Source organism: Dermacentor andersoni, chromosome 1 (assembly GCF_023375885.2).
Source record: "Dermacentor andersoni chromosome 1, qqDerAnde1_hic_scaffold, whole genome shotgun sequence".
Classification (NCBI taxonomy): Eukaryota; Metazoa; Arthropoda; class Arachnida; order Ixodida; family Ixodidae; genus Dermacentor; species Dermacentor andersoni.
Window position 1 is genome coordinate 225,493,626 of NC_092814.1, and position 19,459 is coordinate 225,513,084.

The 19,459-nt window shown below is 44.3% G+C and overlaps 1 protein-coding gene and 1 non-coding gene across 2 annotated transcripts in view; both read right to left on the reverse strand.

Moving 5' to 3' along the window:
• LOC126547968 (DENN domain-containing protein 1A-like) overlaps window positions 1-19,459 on the reverse strand; it is a 109,910-nt gene that overhangs the window by 50,907 nt on the left and 39,544 nt on the right. Inside the window, exons 16-17 of the mRNA XM_050196033.2 lie at window positions 7,300-7,338; window positions 6,712-6,744 (exon numbers count right to left, since the gene is read on the reverse strand). Coding sequence (XP_050051990.1) covers window positions 6,712-6,744; window positions 7,300-7,338 — 72 coding nt within the window. The remainder of the gene's footprint in view (window positions 1-6,711; window positions 6,745-7,299; window positions 7,339-19,459) is intronic.
• Window positions 10,841-10,913, reverse strand: TRNAT-CGU (transfer RNA threonine (anticodon CGU)). Its single transcript has one exon. It is a non-coding gene; the product is annotated as a tRNA-Thr (tRNA).

Consider the following 19,459-nt stretch of genomic DNA (forward strand, 5'->3'; position numbering starts at 1 on the left):
GGTGTGAGGAATGGTGTGTCACTTTGAGAAGTGTAAGGTGGTGGTGTTGTGAGTTTGCAAAAAGGCCGTGAAGACTTGCATGACAATGAATGTTCGGGGACGCCGCTTGCGTCTCTCACTGATGACAGGGGTATGTATCTCAAATTTAGTGCTGCGATGGGACAAATGTCTGAACCGGTGTGGAGACTATGTGGAAAAATAGTGTAAGGTACGCAGAATAGTATGTATATTTGTAATGACCTGTATATACCTTATTTTGAGTAATAAAGATAGGGACAAAGAGTTTGATTCGCCCTCGCATATGCTGGATGTAAAACATCAGTAAAATGAAAGAAGTGAACCCGCTATGTGGTAACATACTTATTTTGAGACCAAACACCAAGACATTTATCTTCTATAATTTTTTACTGAAGTACCTGACACTCATTCAAACTTGCAACACAAGTATAATCAGACGCACTTCACGATATTTGCGAAATATTTTAAATGATTATTATATCCATCAGTGTTTTTGCTTTTCATGCACTTTCTTGGCATGCACAACTGTGCACACAGTGTCCCCCTGACAGGGATATAGACAATCATTCAAGATATCTAGCCTTGATGTAAAAGAACTCAGCTGTAGAACATGTCACATTTGTGATTATTAAAACGCCCCATTTTTCTGACCTTCCTGTGGGAATAATTTAACCTTTTAAATGATACAAAGAGTCCTATGATGATGGAAAAACAGTAGGTTCAGAAAGGTTTAAATGCGGCTATGAGCTGCTACTGTGCCTGTTCCTTATGAAGCAGCGTGCACCAACGGCCGGTGCACAGCTCTTGGATTAATGAAAAATTTAGACTTTCCTTAGCCACAAGCACTCACTAGTGAAGTTAGCTCACTTCAAAGGGGGCATAAGCAGTACAACAGTCTCTTGGTCACTATGTCACCTGGAAGCTGCACAGTATGTAAATAAGCTTCTGCCCTGTCAAGGATGGTATTCCTTGACACAGGCCCTGCCATGAAAGGAAGTTATGATACGTGGGCCTGCATTGTAACTTCCTTTCCAAGGAGAGCATCTTGATAGAGAGAGAGGCATGTGGCATCAGGAACCGTTGGATTATTTGTAGTGCTCTTGCATGTTGTCAAATCTGTTTGTTGGCACCAGTTGCAGATTTTGAACCTTCAAGTGTTGCAAAGGCTCTTATGATGATGAAAAGTGAACATTCAGGTCACAGAGCTTTAACAGCGGCTAAAAACAGCTAGCACACACTTTTCCTTGTGCAGCAGACACACCTATTGGCTGCTGCACTGTTGCTGTGATGAAAGAAGAGTATCCTAAACCTACTTGCTATGTCCCATCAATGTTTTCATCAAAACATTTCAGAGAGGACCCCTACATATATCTACAACTGCAGCATAGACAGTGGGAGGTCAAGTAGTCAAATTATACTTTAAGGGTTGTCATTGCAGTTTTGCATGGTATATGTGCACCTCGTATTTCGCAGCCCAATACAGTAAAGCTACAGTTTCAAAGCAGCTTAGGTTAAAGTGAGAAAATGACAAATGAAAGGCTCAAAGGAGCACTAAAGGTAAAAAAATTTAAGATTATCCTTCTCGGAACCTCGGAACATTTGTCGTAAGTATCGGGATGACTTAGCCGAGAAAATGGCAACTGAAGGGGCTATACAATTCTGTTGCTATTAAAGTTATTAGTACCCACAACGAATAGAGTCACTTAAGTAGGTATCTTGAGCTGCACTGACTACCTCAGAATTCCCGCTATGCTGTGTGCTACTGCATGCTTCGAGCAAGAAGGCCACAATGAGAGAGCACCAAACTCACACGTACCATTAACAAAGCTATGTTAGGAGATAGAATCAGAGAATTGTTCTGCAGAAAAGCCTGACTTGTTGCACTGTGTGTTCTTTTTTTTTTTATCAGTTGAAATGCAGTGTAATTAACCTTTCTTATAATCAGTGGTTGACTACAATTTACTAATTAGAAATATTACAAGTTATCTCTGGGTAACTGGCATTGTACTGTCACACTTGGTGGCACCAGTCCTGTTCTATGTTTGTCATTTTCTCACAAAAGCTGCATTATCAGTAAAAGTGATTGTTCAGACACTTTTGGAGCACTAGATTAATCACTTTAGTGCTTAAACATTTGCCTTTAGTGTTGCTTGTAAGTTTGAAATAATGCAGAACCTAGTCACATTGACTACAAGCCAAGTGCTTCAATTTTATATGTTTCAGTGAACTTGGAAGCACAAAAAGAGTAACAAAAAAATGGGCACAACTAAAGCACAAAGACAGAAGGTGGAGACAATGAGTTTCTTACGGAAGCAGACTGTTCAAGCTATGGCCAGCATTTGGAATTTTGTGTAGGTTTCTTTGAATATTAATTTTTTTGTTTCAAAATGAAATAGTTAAAACAACTATGGGATTTACATAAAACCTATACAACAGCCAGAAGTTAACAAATATCTTTTAAAGATCCTTTACTTTGAAAATATAACTGTTTAAGAGATGAAACTGTTGGCATCTTTCCAAGTGCTATTATCCAGATATTTTCACACAAAAATGAAAGTTGTTCATTTTTTTACAACACCAGCAGTACAAAAGATTCGTTTGCAGACTTTTGCTGAATGTTGTGGTTCTGACTACTAGTAATTTTGGAATGTTAAAGACTGTGGGGCATCTTATGCTTGTCAGTCACATATTCTTGTGATGCTGCAAAATTATATGTCGCATGCGGCCTTGAGTGCACGAAGCCAGCAGTGTAGGCTGTGTTGTGCAAATTAGCTTGCTGCTTTCTGCCTACTTGTCAGCTTAACCAGCTCCATTCAGTGAGTGCACGGACAAACTTGGTAGGTGCACTTACTGTAGCAGGCTGGTCGCCCGCAGACCCAAATGCCACTCAGTTTAGCCTACGCGCCTGATCTTGGGCCTAATCACCGATAAGCCACTCATATGAACGTATTATCAGCATAGTTGCAATCTTCTCATGATAATTTGTCACCCACTACCATGAAGGCCAGCGGCCAATTTTCATCACTGCTTTGGCTGTTGGGCCTAATCGATGCTGGTTCAACAAGTGTGGGCGACCGAAGTTATGGTTTAGTGCTGAGTCGATGCAGATCTATTTGCAATGATTGTATGGCTCTGAGTAAGTTGAGAAACCCTCTTGCCAAAGAAATCATAAGGAGAGGGTGCAACCTGAATGGTGCCAACTTTCCGAACAGTTGCCATTTTTCCAATATTAAGGGCGTGGATCATGTCTGAAAAGCTAGTGAGACACTGTATGGCATCCAAAACTTGTCGTCATTATACACTGTTTCAACAGAAAAGGTGGCAGTGCCTTAGGGATGTTCGAATAATCAAACTGGTACGAAAAATCAATCAGCAACTGTAAACAAATTTGTCTTTGGGCTGCCTTGGCTATGAGCTATGTCAACGGCAATGCGACTTGCTCACCGAAGTTGTCTTTTGTACATGTTTTCAAATTTACATTCGTTTGCTCCAAATAGCTCAAGAATTTCAAATTCTGAAACACAAACTGAAGCGAATACACAATAAAATTAAAATTATGGGGTTTTACGTGCCAAAACCACTTTCTGATTATGAGGCACGCCGTAGTGGGGGACTCTGGAAATTTTGACCACCTGGGGTTCTTTAACGTGCACCTAAATCTAAGTACACGGGTGTTTTCGCATTTCGCCCCCATCGAAATGCGGCCGCCGTGGCCGGGATTCGATCCCGCGACCTCGTGCTCAGCAGCCTAACACCATAGCCACTGAGCAACCACGGCGGGTCGAATACACAATAGCTAACATTTGATCAAATATAAGAAAATATTGAATATTCACACAAGCCCTGGTTTGTTGCTATACACCACGACTTGGGACGTATCCTGAAGAGCAAGTCAATTCCTTCTAAGCAAATTTGTCTAGATTTTGAACTACAGTAGAAACCTGCGATAACCAAATCCTGTGACGAAATTCTCGTGACAACGAAATATTTTCGTATCCCTGCCCATAGGATTCCCAATGCATTACATACCTCTTGACAACAAAATGTCGCTGTGCTACAATCCTGCACCAAAGAAATTTGCCGTAACATAAACCCACATATTACCCACACGCACAAGGCTAGCAGGCTCCAAAATGTGCTAAAATGCGATTGCTTTGCACTAAAGTTGCATAAAATACCACCACATTAGATTTGCATGGGCGTCGCCATTCTTGTTTACAGAAAGAACCAAGCGCCAAAAGTGATCATGTGCACTGGAAACATGTCATGGCCGCCATCTTGTTTGCTGATCGGCCGTTTGAAGTGGCACGCATGTTGCTACTGACATGTGACGACGGCTTTCCCACACCTAGTGCAATGCGTAATGTGCGCCTCGGTGAGAAAAATGCAGCAAAAACAAGGAAATCCATGCCCCACCGAAGTGGAATTGTTTATGGCACTTGAGATGGTGGTCGCAGCATCGAGTGCGATGCATCGGGCCGTGATTGAGCGATCATCCGGGAATATGCATCCCTTGCTTCAAAAACGCTGGTTTTGGTGCCACCTGATAAGCATTGCATGCGGATTCGGCGCCGGACGTAGATTTGCACGAAGGGGCCATAATTTCCATCGATTGCCTTTGGGTACACGAAATACAATCACTTTCACGCTCGGCACCGGATGCATCGGTGCCGACACGTGACAGCGTGCGCTGTAGAAATGCTGCTGCATGTGTGGAGTGCTGCTGCTCTGCGTCCGTTGCCGAATTACACAAAATCACGCAAAAACTGCCGTATCTCCGAAAGCAATTGACTGAGAATACTGCTCCACAGCAGTGCTGCCACTGCTGATCGATGCACGCGGCACACTTTGTACTGTCGGCAATGCGGCTATATATTCTCGAGCAAAGCTTGCCAAAGCAGGCTAATGAAATTTTGACAGTAAAGTTTCGTTCAGAGATGCATTACCTATCTGTGCTGTCTCATTTAACAACAATGAAATTCTTGCAAAAACGAATTTGTTCGTGTTGAAAGGTCGTTATTTCGTTATTGCAAGGCCCAAACTTAAGAACACATTTATTTTACTGTTGCTGAAAAGCAATAATATTTAGCGAAATACATAAAATAACTTCTTTTTGAATAAAATATACCCATTTTAAATATTTCCATAGACAGCAACTAATTTAAGTAACCTAACCAACAATCAAAGTTCTACAACCTATAGCAATTCCCTTTGTGTCTTAGTGTACTGCATTTTCTTTTATTTATCACTGTAGTACTCTACTTTGTACCTGTTGCATGTTTTACTTTGTGAGAGTGTGTTCTTGCCATTTTCTACAGTTGAATTGGGTACTTACACCCTGATAAAATTACCTAAGGGAATTTCTGCGTTACTGAATAAATCAATAAATCATCATGCTGCCCAATCTCAAGTAACAAAAAAAGTTTTCAAAGTTTTCTCCATGACATTACTCAGTAACAACACTAAACAGGATGACCTACATAATACAATAAAGACAGCCAAAACTATTGTAAAAATAATGCACCGTTCCTGCTCAGGTCCTTAAGCAGAGTATAAAAGATTTTATGTTTGCTATCCTTGTCTTCTTTTCAAACCACTTTTTCTTAACACCAGGACATGTGACCATCTGGCCTGACCTACTTTAAGTGGGGGACATGCTACTTATACCTTTTTGTTTGTTTTTTTAGTTATGGGTGTATTCTTATGAAAGTTACATTAGTTATATATTCTGCCATATTGGTTTTAATATGCAATTGATTTTCCTGTGCGGAAAGTTTTTGAAATATTAAAACATTTTTTTGTGTGTGTGGACTAGTATGGAGGTAAGCTCTCTCTGAAATGCTGGTTGTTATGAAGGAGACTGGCATATCAAAATGAAGTTCAGTGATCATAATTTGCAGTGCTACAAGAATGAATGTTCTAGAATGATTTGGGCCAAAGAGCACGTCAAGCTTTTTTAAAAAAAAGACCCCATAGTGACACCCAGGTCAAAAATATAACTTTTTGAAAATTTCTGTAATAATATTTGCTCATATTATAGGCCCTAATGCACTCTCTAATTGCGTACTCTCATGACAAAAATAAAAAATAAGAAGTTATAAAATAAAAAAAATTAAAAAGAACAACTGCGATAGTATACGCAGAACCAGAGATATCATTACTCCAAAATTGCAACATCAGAAATGATGCTTTGAGAAAATGAGGAAAAACATTTCCCGACATGTTCATGGTGATAACGACAAAGGCTAAATCAATCAAGGATGATACAAGAGTCCAATCAAGCAAAAATAAATGCTCTAAACCAACGTGAAGCAAAGGAACCCGAAATAATATTTGGGCCAATATTCTGCCCCTAGAAGCAGTGTCTTCCTTCAACAAATTCTTCAACAGAAGGCCAGAAACTGCACAATTTGATTTGCTACTCAGCTATACAGTCAAACTTCATTATAACGATGTTGCATGAGACTAAAATACCTTCGTTGCAGTCAGATAAGCATTACAAGTGTGTATTTGTTACTTGCCAATATTGCAGAGAAAATATTTAATTTACTTTGCAGATTTATTAATTCATTAAATCCACATTTATTATATCAAGGTACGACTGTATACGAGAGCTATGCTTTTAATTTATTTTGTAAAGATGATGCATTCTACATGTTGTACAGCAATAAAGCACTCCATGAAGGTACTTACATTCTTGTAGGCATTGCGGACAGCTGGGTTCGCCTAGAATGAGATCACAAGATGTCTGCATCAGTTGTCATTGTCAATATATAATAATCTATGCCAAATATTCAGAAACAAGGCTTTGCGGAGCAAAAGAATTCCACGGATGACTTTCACAAGTTCCACGAGCAGTTAAATCAGTGCACGCGCTTTGCATCCCACTTTTCCTTCACTACTACAGTGCTACTCGTCACTCAGCTGCCTTCACGTTGCCCTATGTCTTAATATGCAAGCTGGTTTTGCATTTACTTATACACAGGAAGTCTCTTGTATTTATTTTAGTGACTGCAGATGTTTTATGGGTGACCATTCACCTCACTCACACACATTTTTTTATGAGTGATCTTTATACATATCTATATCGCCCTTTGTCATATTAAACATCATCATCATCATCATTATTATTATTATTATTATTATTATTATTATTATTATTATTATTATTATTATCTGAAGGCAAACGACAGAAGCATCTCTCAACATTTGAGTTGGTGGAATTCCCACAAATGTATGGGAATCATGGACCTACACAAATGTGGAAACAACAGTACAAACCTTGCTCTTCATGGACTTCAGCAATGCACCACCTTCTTTCTGAAAACCAATTTTCAAAATATATTAAGAAAGATGAACTTCAACAAGTACCAAACAGTGATTGATATGTGGGGTTTAACACACAAAAGCATGACAAGGCTATGAGAGGTGCTGCAGCAAAGAGCTGCAGAATAATTTCGGCCACCTGAGATTCTTCATCGCACACCTGAAGCACAGTAAATTAGTGTATTTGCATTCTGCCTCTATTGACAAGTACAAAATAAAATTTACACATCGTAATACTGCCCCACTACATTTGTATTGATTTTTTGCCGGTGACCATTTTTCATCGGATTTTAACTGTTGTCAAAATTAATTAAAATTAAATTATGGAATTCTACATGCCAAAACCACTTTCTGATTATGAGGCACGCCGTAGTGGTAGACTCCGGAAATTTGAACCATCTGGGGTTCTTTAAAGGGAAGCTGAAACACTTTTAGAAAAAAATGAGTGCTCTGCGGCATTCTACAGTTTTGAGTCCCCTGAACACAAATATTTGGTTCAAAAAGGGCGGAAAGAAACGCAAGCGGCTGTTTTTTCAAGAAAACACGCACCAGCGCCTCAGGGCATCGCGCGAACGCCGCTGTTGCCCGTGATTGGTTGGGGCCGCTGTGACATCATTCGCGGCAGTCGCCGGTCGGCGCCGCCGTTTCAGAGCGTAGCCCCACATGGTAGCACGCTGTTCTGTTCTGGCTTCATAGCTGAGTTGTAAGCATTATGGAACGTTCTCGCTGTCTCGGACAGCTTGTATTTTCACCATACAGGTTCAAACCGACAGCCGATACGGAAAACGATGGCGGCAACGACGATGTTGAGTGTGCCAACAGCGAGAGCAATGTGTGCGCCTTCTCGCGCATTGGAAATCTTAGCTGGTACGTATGTTCTTTCTTTCTTTTTTTTTTTCATGTAGCTGCACGTTCCAATGACGGGAGAAAAAATGCGCTAAAGTGTCACTGGGAACTTGCTGCTGGAAGAATGCCGAAGCACTAACTTCTCATTAGATTGTAAACACGGGTGCAATTCCGCGATGTCAAGCACCTTGCCGCTGCTTGTCTAAAGTCCTGTGGTTTTTTGAGTGTTGATACACGATCGCAAACATAAGTGACGCGTTTCAAAGCGCGCACATGCAGTGCTGCGAGGTACAGTCATGGACGTTGCTTATCATACACACCCAGAGATGGCCAGAGGTATTATATGTGCACTATTCATACTATGGTTCGACGACTTTGCGGTTGTGGCTCGATCAAGTATCGGTATGCGTGCTCCATGCTGGTGTTGACATAAAGATATTAGGCAGTTTTAGCACCGCCATGTGGTAAACACGATAACTGCAACCGTACGTCGAATGTCTCTAGGCAAGCCTATACTCCATTTCATACCTCAGGTGCAACACTGTGGAAGCTACGCACGAAGTCCGGTCACCAAAATTGATTACTGCGCACGTTTCCGTCTATGCTTCGCAGCGTGCCAGCAGCGTTCGCTCGCGCGAGCATGCACGTGAAGCTGCCGCGACGGGCTGCAATTAAAAAATACTGAAAAGAAAATTTGATTTAAAAGAACGTGTTAGCAGCCGTATAAATACACGGATTGTTTCTATGGGTAAATTCTTTCTTTTTTTTTCATTCAGAACTGAGCTTATATATGGAAAATTTTCTCAAAAATCGGGTCAAGAAACACCGAACTTTTTCTAAGTGCGAACGCAGCCACTGCAAGAAGTATCTCAAGCCTCCACAGCGTTGCACCTGATGAGCTTCTTGTCCTTCAGGATACTACTCTGAAACACCACATCGTCTCGCCCGCCTGTGTTCGTGCAGCCGAATGCTGCACAGAACGAGGGCATGTTAGGCGCCCTTGGCTGTAGGCACTCACGCAGCACAGAAGGAAAGAACAGTTTACGAAAATCGCAAAAGAAAACAAACATGAGCGGCGGCGGTGGCAGATCTCTCGTAGCGTCGTTCAGTAAAGCGCAGGACGGAAAGAGGCATGCCAGCACATGCCAGCACGCCGGTCCGGCAGCTCGGTCTCCGCGAATGACGTCACTCTCGCCGGTTCTCTCCTCTGGCAACCACCTCACCCGCCGCTCCGAGAAGCGATGGGGGCGTGTCCGCGGGGGTGATTTAGAAAGCGATTTCCACCCCTTATATTAACAAAAGGAAGAAAAAAATTTCGGAACCGTAAATTCTTAGGTCTGTTCTTCCCAATCCCAGCAATTCATGGAAATTGAAAACCGTTTCAGCTTCCCTTTAACGTGCACCTAAATCTAAGCACACGGGTTTTTCTGCATTTCACCCCCATCAAAATGTGGCCGCCATGGCCGGGATTCAATCCCACGACCTCGTGCTCAGCAGCCCAACACCATAGCCACCAAGCAACCTCGGCGGGTTCACTGTTAAGTTTAAGTTATCACTCAGCACAAAACATGCTTGACCGATTTCTTGAGTGATGTTGCCATATTCTTAGCAAGCAGATGATACATGTCTAATTAGACCGTGCGCACATGTCAAATAACGTTGTGCATTCTTGAAACCCTAGCAATTACTCTGGAATGTATGATGAGACATATAAATGGTGGAGACTTCACCTGTGAGATTAGATCCGACTGTGCTCACCGCTACCATTGTGATTTGAGTGTTGCTTGCCTTTCAGGGCGCAAGTTCGCCCAATAAAGAGCTAAATCACAACCCAATATTTGGCAGAGATTCTGTCGCTTCACCGTCACTATACAATGTGACAATAGATAAATGGAAACCTGGTGCATGTGCAAGCTAGCACTTCATTTATGCCAAACAATGTGAACACACATTTTATAGGTTGTGGGGTCTGAGCAGCTGCTGCAGCTGTTAGCACTACCAATGGCAAAGTCCTCAATACTGGAATGTAGCACAGCAAATGGTCCACTTACTCCATGGCCCTCGCCCAATCTTATGTACATGGCCTCAAATTCTAGAAGCCACACTATACAAAGGCTAACACAGATAAAAGGGGGCTTGCTTTATACGCAGCTGGATGTGACCTGCTTTTGCAAACTTTCTGGATGCATTTTAAAATAATGGCCAATTTTTCGAACTCGAGGCTAGGATTGTCAACTTTGTCAACAGCCTTGAAAAATAAGGAAAACAGAGCAAAAGGGGTTCCCTTCCAATACTAATTGCCATCATTGCAGCATTATCATCAATTGTGCAAGATTCAAATCTGCTTGATGGAGAAACAAAAGAGCTGGCCCACAGTGGCAGCCTGCTCACAGAAGCCCTCTACTTTTGGCTTTGCATGAGCATATCATTGTTTTCATGTAGTAACATGCACTTTGTGCTGTCATGAGTAAGAGACCACTTTGTAATAAACGAGAAGAAAGGAGGTTAATCGAGGGGCTGATTTTTATTAGTCATATCATAAGAAGCCAACAAACACTGACACCAAGGACAACATAGGGGAAATTACTAGTGCTTAATAAATGAAATAAACGATAAATTGATGGAAATGAAAGTGGACGAAAAAACAACTTGCTGCAGGTGGGGAACGATCCCACAACCTTCGCATTACGCGTGCGATGCTCTACCAATTGAGCTACCGCGGCGCCGTTTCTCCATCCACTTTCTTGGGTATTTGTTTCCTAACAGAACCCTGGGAGTGTTAGCCAGCGCCACCACTCACAAACCTTGGCGGCGGATGTGGAACATTCTGCCGCAGTCGTCACGGGAACGTGATCTTTTTGGGTGAAGGCAACTGGTCAATACACCCACACATGCTACCATAAGGCATCAATGTTGCGGCATTCGAGACCCTAGTTATGTAATAAACGAGAAGAAAGGGGGCTAACCGAGGTGTCCGATTTTTATTAGTCGTATCATAAGAAGCCAACAAACACTGACACCAAGGACAACATAGGGGAAATTACTTGTGCTTAATAAATGAAATAAAGAAACGATAAATTAATGGAAAATGAAAGTGGATGAAAAAACAACTTGCCGCAGGTGGGGAGCGATATCACAACCTTCGTATTACCCGTGCAATGCTCTACTCTCAATGGGTAGAGCATCGCATGCGTAATGCGAAGGGTGTGGGATCGTTCCCCTCCACTTTCATTTTCCATTAATTTATCGTTTATTTATTTCATTTATTAAGCACAAGTAATTTCCCCTATGTTGTTCTTGGTGTCAGTGTTTGTTGGCTTTTTATGACACTTCGGAGTAGGTATCTGTACTTGCATAGAGCTGTAGAGTCAGTGCTGCAAGCTTTGCTTGTGGAAAAGATTTTGCGAAATCGGTACCACTGCTTGGCTGCTCAAGAACAACAGATGCAAAAAAATTTCCCTTTGTCTAGGCTGTCTTTTCAATACTCCTGGACAACTTTCTGTGGTAATGAAGGGAAAGCTAGAGGGGCAGAGCTTCTGCATGTCTGTCACTGTGCCAAGTATTCCAGCAGTGTTTGACACCGCTTTTGGGTTCTTGGAACAGAAACTAAATCAGCGTAGCTTCCATGTGCGATGATTTTGCATTTGCACAAATGCGGAAGAGAAAACCAGTGAAAATAAGTTAGATTTCACATATAGCAGAGCATTTTGTCATACTTTGCTGTTGTAAACAAGATGTATATGTTTGCTCTTCCCCAGCTTAGGCTAACACAGATCAGAATGTGGGACTTTTCTCAACAGCGCTCTTACTTGTGCATCTTTTATCTCTGTAGCTTTCCCTTCATTTCCACAGAAATTTGTTTGCGAGTACAGGGTGTAAATTCCATAAGGCCCTCAGGGCTCAAATTGAGCATATGCATCAAATTTTACCATTGATGAATTTGCCATGAACAGCACTGTTCATAACAACCACTCGGAATCCATAGGGCAAAGGAGCAATATATTTCGTGAGCCACATTTTGTTTCGCACAATAATTCCTGCACATGTCACGCAGAAACAAGCATTCTGTAAAGATACACACTTTTGTTTCTTGTTTTATTCAGAAGGATATCACAATCCAGTACCTAGGAACACAGCTGTGGTTATTCATTTAAAATTATAATACAGACACTGCAAAGTACTTTCTTACACGACAACTGGAAGTAACAAGCATGTTAACGAATAGAAAAAGAGAACGTCGACCAAAAACAAAAACATTTAGGGAAAAATTAAAAAATGTTTTGGCTCCCTGACAGGAGCTTTGTTCACAATCGGCTCCCATGCGGGAGTTAAAACGTCTTAATTTTTCACAATAGTTGTTAGTTTTTGGTTGGCATTCATTTATTATTATCATGCCTTTTCCTGACCAAACAAGATTCCATCAAACCTGGATTTCAAGTATGTTATCTATGTGTCAAAAATGCTTGACTTGGAGAACACACACACATAAAGTAAGCAAAAAAAGATTTAAAAGTTGCATTGCAAAAGTGAAGATCATTGCAAAGCACCTTAATTAAGTCTAAGGCCAACTGCAATGAAAATACACTGGCTAAGTTGGTTCTAAATGAGTATAAAAGAGGACCAATTTTCCGGACCTCGCGGGTACCAAAAAATAGTCCTAAAAATCGAACCATCCGAAAACTTGTTCAGGCAAAAAAAATAAAATTTACCGTAAAACCCGCATATAATACTATTACGATATCATCAAGCAATGCCCAAGAGACGAGCCGCCACAAGAACGACGAAGTTGGTCGGTGCTCTTGACGCGAGCGAGTGCCGGCCTGGCTGTCTGGCTCCAGTGTAAATAGCCTGTAAATAGCCTCTTTCGTGTGTGTCTTTCCAGACATACATTCTGGTGGAGGTTAGTGATCCCCATCCTCGCCACAGAACTCCGAAGTGGTCGGCACATCGAGCTTGTCACCATGCCTTCCGGTGACAAGCCCAGCTCTGCAATGGTTTCGGCTTGTCCGACTGCTCCAATCGTCACGGTTGCCCCACATCGCAACCCTGGTGTGTTCTCTGGCCTGGAGGGACAGGATGTTGACGAATGGATCAAGCTCTATGAACACGCCAGTGCTAATAACAGGTGGGACCCAACTATTATGCTCGCCACTGTCATCTTTTATTTCGGCGGCACCCCACGCATGTGGCACCAAACGCATGACGACGACATAACCAGTTGGGACAGTTTCAAAGAAAAGCTACAGGAACTGTTCGGCGACCCCACTGGGCCGGTTGCCGCGAGAAAGGCTCTTGCGTCTCGTGTTCAGTCATCTACAGAGCCGTACGTTTCATACATCCTCGACGTCTTGGCTCTATGCCGCAGAGGTGACAATAATATGTCCGAAGCAGATAAAGACGACGACGCTTTCAATTTGCTTGTTTTCGGCAACGTCTCGACTATCGACGCCATCACAAAAGAATGCCGTCACCTTGAACAAGCTAAGAGCCGCCGTATCTCCCACCACATCACGCGGCTACCCAACACTGCTGCTACATCGACATGTGAGGGTCGACCGCGTCAGACCACCACCTGTGACGACGTCACCCATATTGTTCGCCGCGAACGTGAGGCCGCCCGTTCGCCAGCTTTCTCTACGAAGCCTCCCGATCCGCCAGCAACCACCATTGCAATGATTCAGGCCGTCGTCAGACAGGAATTTGAGAACATGGGTCTGAACTCCGTGTGTTCCACGTCTCAACCCAGCGTTCCCCAGTTCTCCAGCAGCCCTCCTCGTCCGCGGCAGTCCTTTTCTGCCACATCTCGCCGCAACCCGTCCGAATGGCATACCCCTGACGACAGGCCAATCTGCTTCCACTACTGTCGCATTGGCCATGTCGCTCGTCAATGCCGCAACAGACAGCCACCATTTCCTTGGACATATGCCGCCACTTATTCCCGCACCTTTGGACCTTCTGTTCCCTATACCACCCACCACGAACCCACTGCCACTGATGCTCCTGCTTCAAACCTTCGCTACAGCGCTCGCCCTCACCTCGATGCCATCAGTCTTGTTCGCACCGACCCCGTCGCTTCTCTTTGCCGCCTATCGCCTCCCGGATCCAGCCGGAAAACTAGGCCCTGCAGCTTCTGGAGGTGAAGCTGCATTGTCGACCCTGCCCTCAAATCCTCTGCTCACATTACCTACAAACCAAAACGTTCTTGACGTTGGACATCTATCCTGTCACGCCACTCATCGATACAGGAGGACATCTTTCTACAGTCGAACCCGACTATATCAAACCTGTTTACATCAAATTATTCTATATATCGAAGAATTTCTGGGCACGGTATAGTTAAAATCAGTATATATAGCAAAAATTATGCTTACACCAAACAAAAATAGCAGCGACTCCCGATATATCAAACATCGAGCGGCAGAAAAGTGCCCCCAGAAGTTGGCTTTCCCTCGCGGTTGCGGGGAAACCTGACGGCGCGGCTCCATCCAACCGCTCTCCCTACCGTGACCGCGCTGCTTCAGACGAGCCGTCGACACCCCCCTGCAAAAAATGATCCTGGCCCGCCCGCGATGCTTGCTCAGACAGCCTATCAGAGGCTCTTGTGCACTCTTTGTGCAAAATGGCGAAAGTGCGAGTTGTCACGGTGCTTCTCTGGTCCATTGTGTGTGTGCCTTGTGGGCCTACTCCCGCAGTGTTGTCATGATGAAGCGGCAGAATTTGCCTTTCGTCGTGAAGCTCGAAATCATAAATCGGGTTGAACGCGGTGAGAAGTCGGATGTGTCCCCACAGCGTGAATGATTCCGAGGAACACTCCCAGGACGATCTTGAAGAATAAGGGAGAAATTAAGGCTAAAGCGGCCCAACTCTCGCCCCGGTGCCCATGGCACCCGACGCGTACGCACGGCTGTGTACGAGTGGTTCATCCGAAATTGCTTCAGCTGTGCCGGCTTCCGCGTGCTCGGTGATGACTGTAAATTCTGATGAATGCGACGCAGCCGTTGCCGGTGTTGCCGAAACTTGGAGCGAGCTGCCAGAATTTCCGGAAGCTGTTGACGAATCAACAGTGGACGAGTTTGTGAGTGCAAATGATGGTGTCGCGACCACAGGAGAGCCCGAAAACGAAGACTACATTGCCGACATCGTACTGTCGGCACAAATGAAAGTGGGCACAATGAGGAAAGCAACGACGGTCCTTTGCCTACATCCTCCGAAGTGATTGGTGCGCTCGCACTAGTCCGGTGCTTCTGCGCGAATGTGGAAGGTTGCGGCCTCAGCTGCTCCCGTGTCCTCAGACAATGTGGAGAAGTGCGTACGTCGCAGGCAGCGAAATTGCCCAAGCAGGAAGAAATGCAGGACTATTTCATGCGAAACTAAGCTAGTTTCATCAATAAAGTGATTTTATACATGGTATGTGCTTTTATGACATCCAATTATTCAGCAGGCTTATATCGAATTATGCTCAATATCGAACTGATAGGCATTTTATTGCGAGTTCGATATAGCCGTGTTCGACTGTATTATGAGTGCTGCCTTCTGACGACGACTGAACAAGCTCCTCACCCCAGCGTAGGCATGCGTTGTCCGTGTTGCAGATGGCGGTACTGTGCCTATCATCGGCATGTGCAAGGCACGTCTCAGCATCGCCGGCCGCCACACTCCTCTTCACCGTAATTGCTCATTGCCCCCCCGACCTCATTCCCGGCCTCAATTTTCTCTCCGCGTATTCTGCTCTTATTGACTGCTCTTCCAGTACCCTTCGCCTTGAGTTGCCGATTCTCGCAGAACCTTCTGACGCACCCCACTGCTGCTTACGCCCCACCGGCTTTCTTCGCCAGCCGCTAAAGTCAATAGCCTATATTCAACTGTTGTCTTCCCCACCAGTTCCTGATGGCGAGTACCTCGTCACTCATACGCATATAGAACCCGCATATAGTACAAGGTGAAATTTTTGGGACGCAAAATGGAAAAAAAGTTTTCTCCGCGAATAATACAAGTTAGGAAAACTCGAAGAAAACATTTAAATTGCACTCCGCACTTCAATTGCTGTCTTCCTCAGCTGCAGGACAGTTCCTCAGGACAGTTCCTTGTCGGACATATCTTCCCAGAGGTACTCATCTTCTGTGCCATCGAGCGCGTTCGAGATGCCGCACTTCTTGAATGTGCGACGCACAAGGTGCTCTGGTATGCTGGCCCATGCGTCCACAATCCACTTGCATAGCGTGGCTGGCGAAACCCGTTTCAGCCGCCCGGTCGGCATCACTGCAGGCTCATCTGAGCGCACCCAATCTGTGTAACACCGCTTGACTGCGTCCTTGAATGACTTGTTCACGCAAACATCTAAAGGCTGCAGCTGAGACGTCATCCCACCCGGGATAATGACGAGTTTAGTGCCGGATTCGCGCAACAGCCTCTTCACTGAGTCAGCCAAATGGCAACGAAATGCGTCCAGCATAAGGATGGACGGGAACGACAACAGTGCGCCGGGCCGCCTACACCAGACGGACTTTATCCAGTCAAGCATAAGAATCTCGTTCATCCAGCCTTTCTCATGGCATCTCATGACAGACAACATAGGCCGGAAGCTTGCGTCCGTCTGCCGTGTACGACATGACGGTAACTTGCTTTTTCTCGTTGCCAGTGGAGCGGAGATAAACTTGTTTAGAGCCCTTCTCGTGCACAGTGAGGGGTGATGGCATGTCCAGATAAACTGGCGTTTGGTCAGCATTGCCGATTTGCCCTAGCTGGAAGTTCTTGGACTTGCGCAGCGAAATATTGTGGTGCTGGAAAGCCACAAGCAGCTCTTCGAACGATTCTGGAAGCTATTGCAAAATCGAAGTTCGGCGGTGTAAAGAAAATCCAGCACGGCACATGTAGCGATAAATCCAGTGCTTGCTCGCTTTGAAGGGGGAGCTCCGTAGCCCTTTTTCTCTTGCAAGCTCCTTAGCTTTTGCCTGCATAAGCTCCACACTCACAGCTAGATGTGTGACTTGCTGTTGGTGTACGACCTCTGTCAGGGCAAGTTAGATTTCCGGGAATGTCCCACTCTTCGGGCCGCGAAAGCTTCTTCGCGTTCCGCTGCACACGAAAAGGGCTTCCTTCTGTCGACGCCATCCGCGAATGCTTCCCTCGTTGACGCCAAACTGCCTCCCAGCCGCACTGGTGCCGATGTCCTGTGCGGCTAAAATAACCTTTCTCTTTAAAGCAGCCGAGTACTGTTTTCATGGTCCGGACATCTTGGTTCTTCAATGCGGAATAAACAAGATACACTTCGCGAAGCGTTGTTTGCACGTGTGCTGCCGAGGTGCGCACTCAACAATAAAGAAACGATGCTGTAGTCACGCAGCAATAACGAAACCAAGCCGTAGCCACGCAGCAATAACGAAGTGAAGCCATAGCCACGTAGCAATAACAAAACCGAAACTTCTAGCCTAAATTCCTGAGTGAAATTTTTAATTAAAAATTAAATTATGGGGTTTTACGTGCCAAAACCACTTTCTGGTTATGAGGCACGCCGTAGTTGAGGACTCCGGAAATTTCGAACACCTGGGGTTCTTTAACGTGCACCTAAATCTAAGTACACAGGTATTTTCGCATTTCGCCCCCATCGAAATGCGGCCGCCGTGGCTGGGATTTGATCCCACCACCTCGTGCTCAGCAGCCTAACACCATAGCCACTGAGCAGCCACGGCGGGTTGACTGAAATTTTTGTTCAGATCCACATACAGTACGAGGTGAAAATTTGGGACGCTAATAATAGGAAAAAAAAAAAACCTCGCATTATATGCGGGTTCTTACGGTATTAGGCTTAGAGCAGCTTAAAAAAAAAATCTCTAATAATGCCCTGCCTCATACTACGCTTGGAAGTGATCAAATTTGCTTGGATTTGCACAAGAGTGACGTCGTCTCCATATACAGTCAACAAGAGCATCTCCGCTTTGGCGACCTCCACCAACAGAGTTCGTCATGGAGATAGAATGTTGACTCTCCCAACGGGACACTACGCCATGCACACGATTTTGTTTGAGTTATTCGCACTACTTTGCTGTTGCGAAGACACAGAAGGTGGCATCGATCACACAATTGCAAAGCGACACAAACACACACAAAGATGCGACAGTGTCTCCAAGACACAGCAGCTCAGTAGACACAGGACAAGCAAAATAGCTATCGATGAAAAAAAAAAGAGAGAGAGAGAACAGATCCTGCATAGTGAGTATGATGACAGCACTAACTGAAAAAGAAAGAAAAAAGAAAAAGTGGAGTCTCCTGCAGCGTTTTGTTAGCCAAGGAAGAGCAAGCATGGCCTCCAAGATGGGAGGATGGTGCGCTCTCTCTATTAGGGAAATTTTTTTTTTTTACCTAAACTGGCTACATGAAGGTAGCTAGTGTAGGAAGTTGCCTTTTTTTTTTTTACTTGGTGTAGGAAAGTGCAGCTCCCACCTATACGAAGCCATTTTTTATAGCTTAGTGTAGCACGGAAACTACACTTTCTAACCTGTGGTTTTGATGAGTGTAGGCAGCAGACAACAAACAAGCAGGCTGGCTTTTGTCAGTTAGCGACATTTTGTCTGTGACTGTCGGCGCTGATATAGCGACAATAGTGGATATTCGCTGCAAGGATGATAGCGAAGTGTTGGCGTGACCATGTGTCACAGAGGAAGGTGAGCTCATCTTTCAAGAAGATAAAATTAACTTACTCAAGGATGGTGCGGGCTGTTTAGACTCCACACTGTATTATACGCATTGAGAAGTTGTCTTTTTTGCACTGCGCATTCGCCATGTACAGTAGAACCTCGTTGATACGTTCCTGTTACGTACATTTTCCTGGTGCCAACGTTCACAATCGAGAACACAAAAAATGACCCAACAGAGTTACGTTAATTTTTTAACGGTTCATACGTTCCTGGAAAGCAAGATTTCTCGGCATCAACGTTCAGTATGTTGCCAAACTGCAATCGTATGATATGTTTTCTGGCTGCTAGATCCCATGTAAACAAGAAAGTGCGCGGGGTGTGCGCGATCGAGGACTGTATATAGCTGCCTGCTGCAGCAGCTTCACCGCAATACTTGCCCGCCCATCTCACCGTGATAACGCCAGCGCGCACTCAGTTTCTCATTTTAGTACTGTACCAGCAAATCTTCTCCGGGATCGTCACACGCAGTATTCAAAGTTATCACAGCCAATCCTATTGCGATAACCATCTTTGACAACTGTCTAACAGTGTGGGGTGCTATTGGAAGCATAGCGCACACTTTAAATAAGCGATAA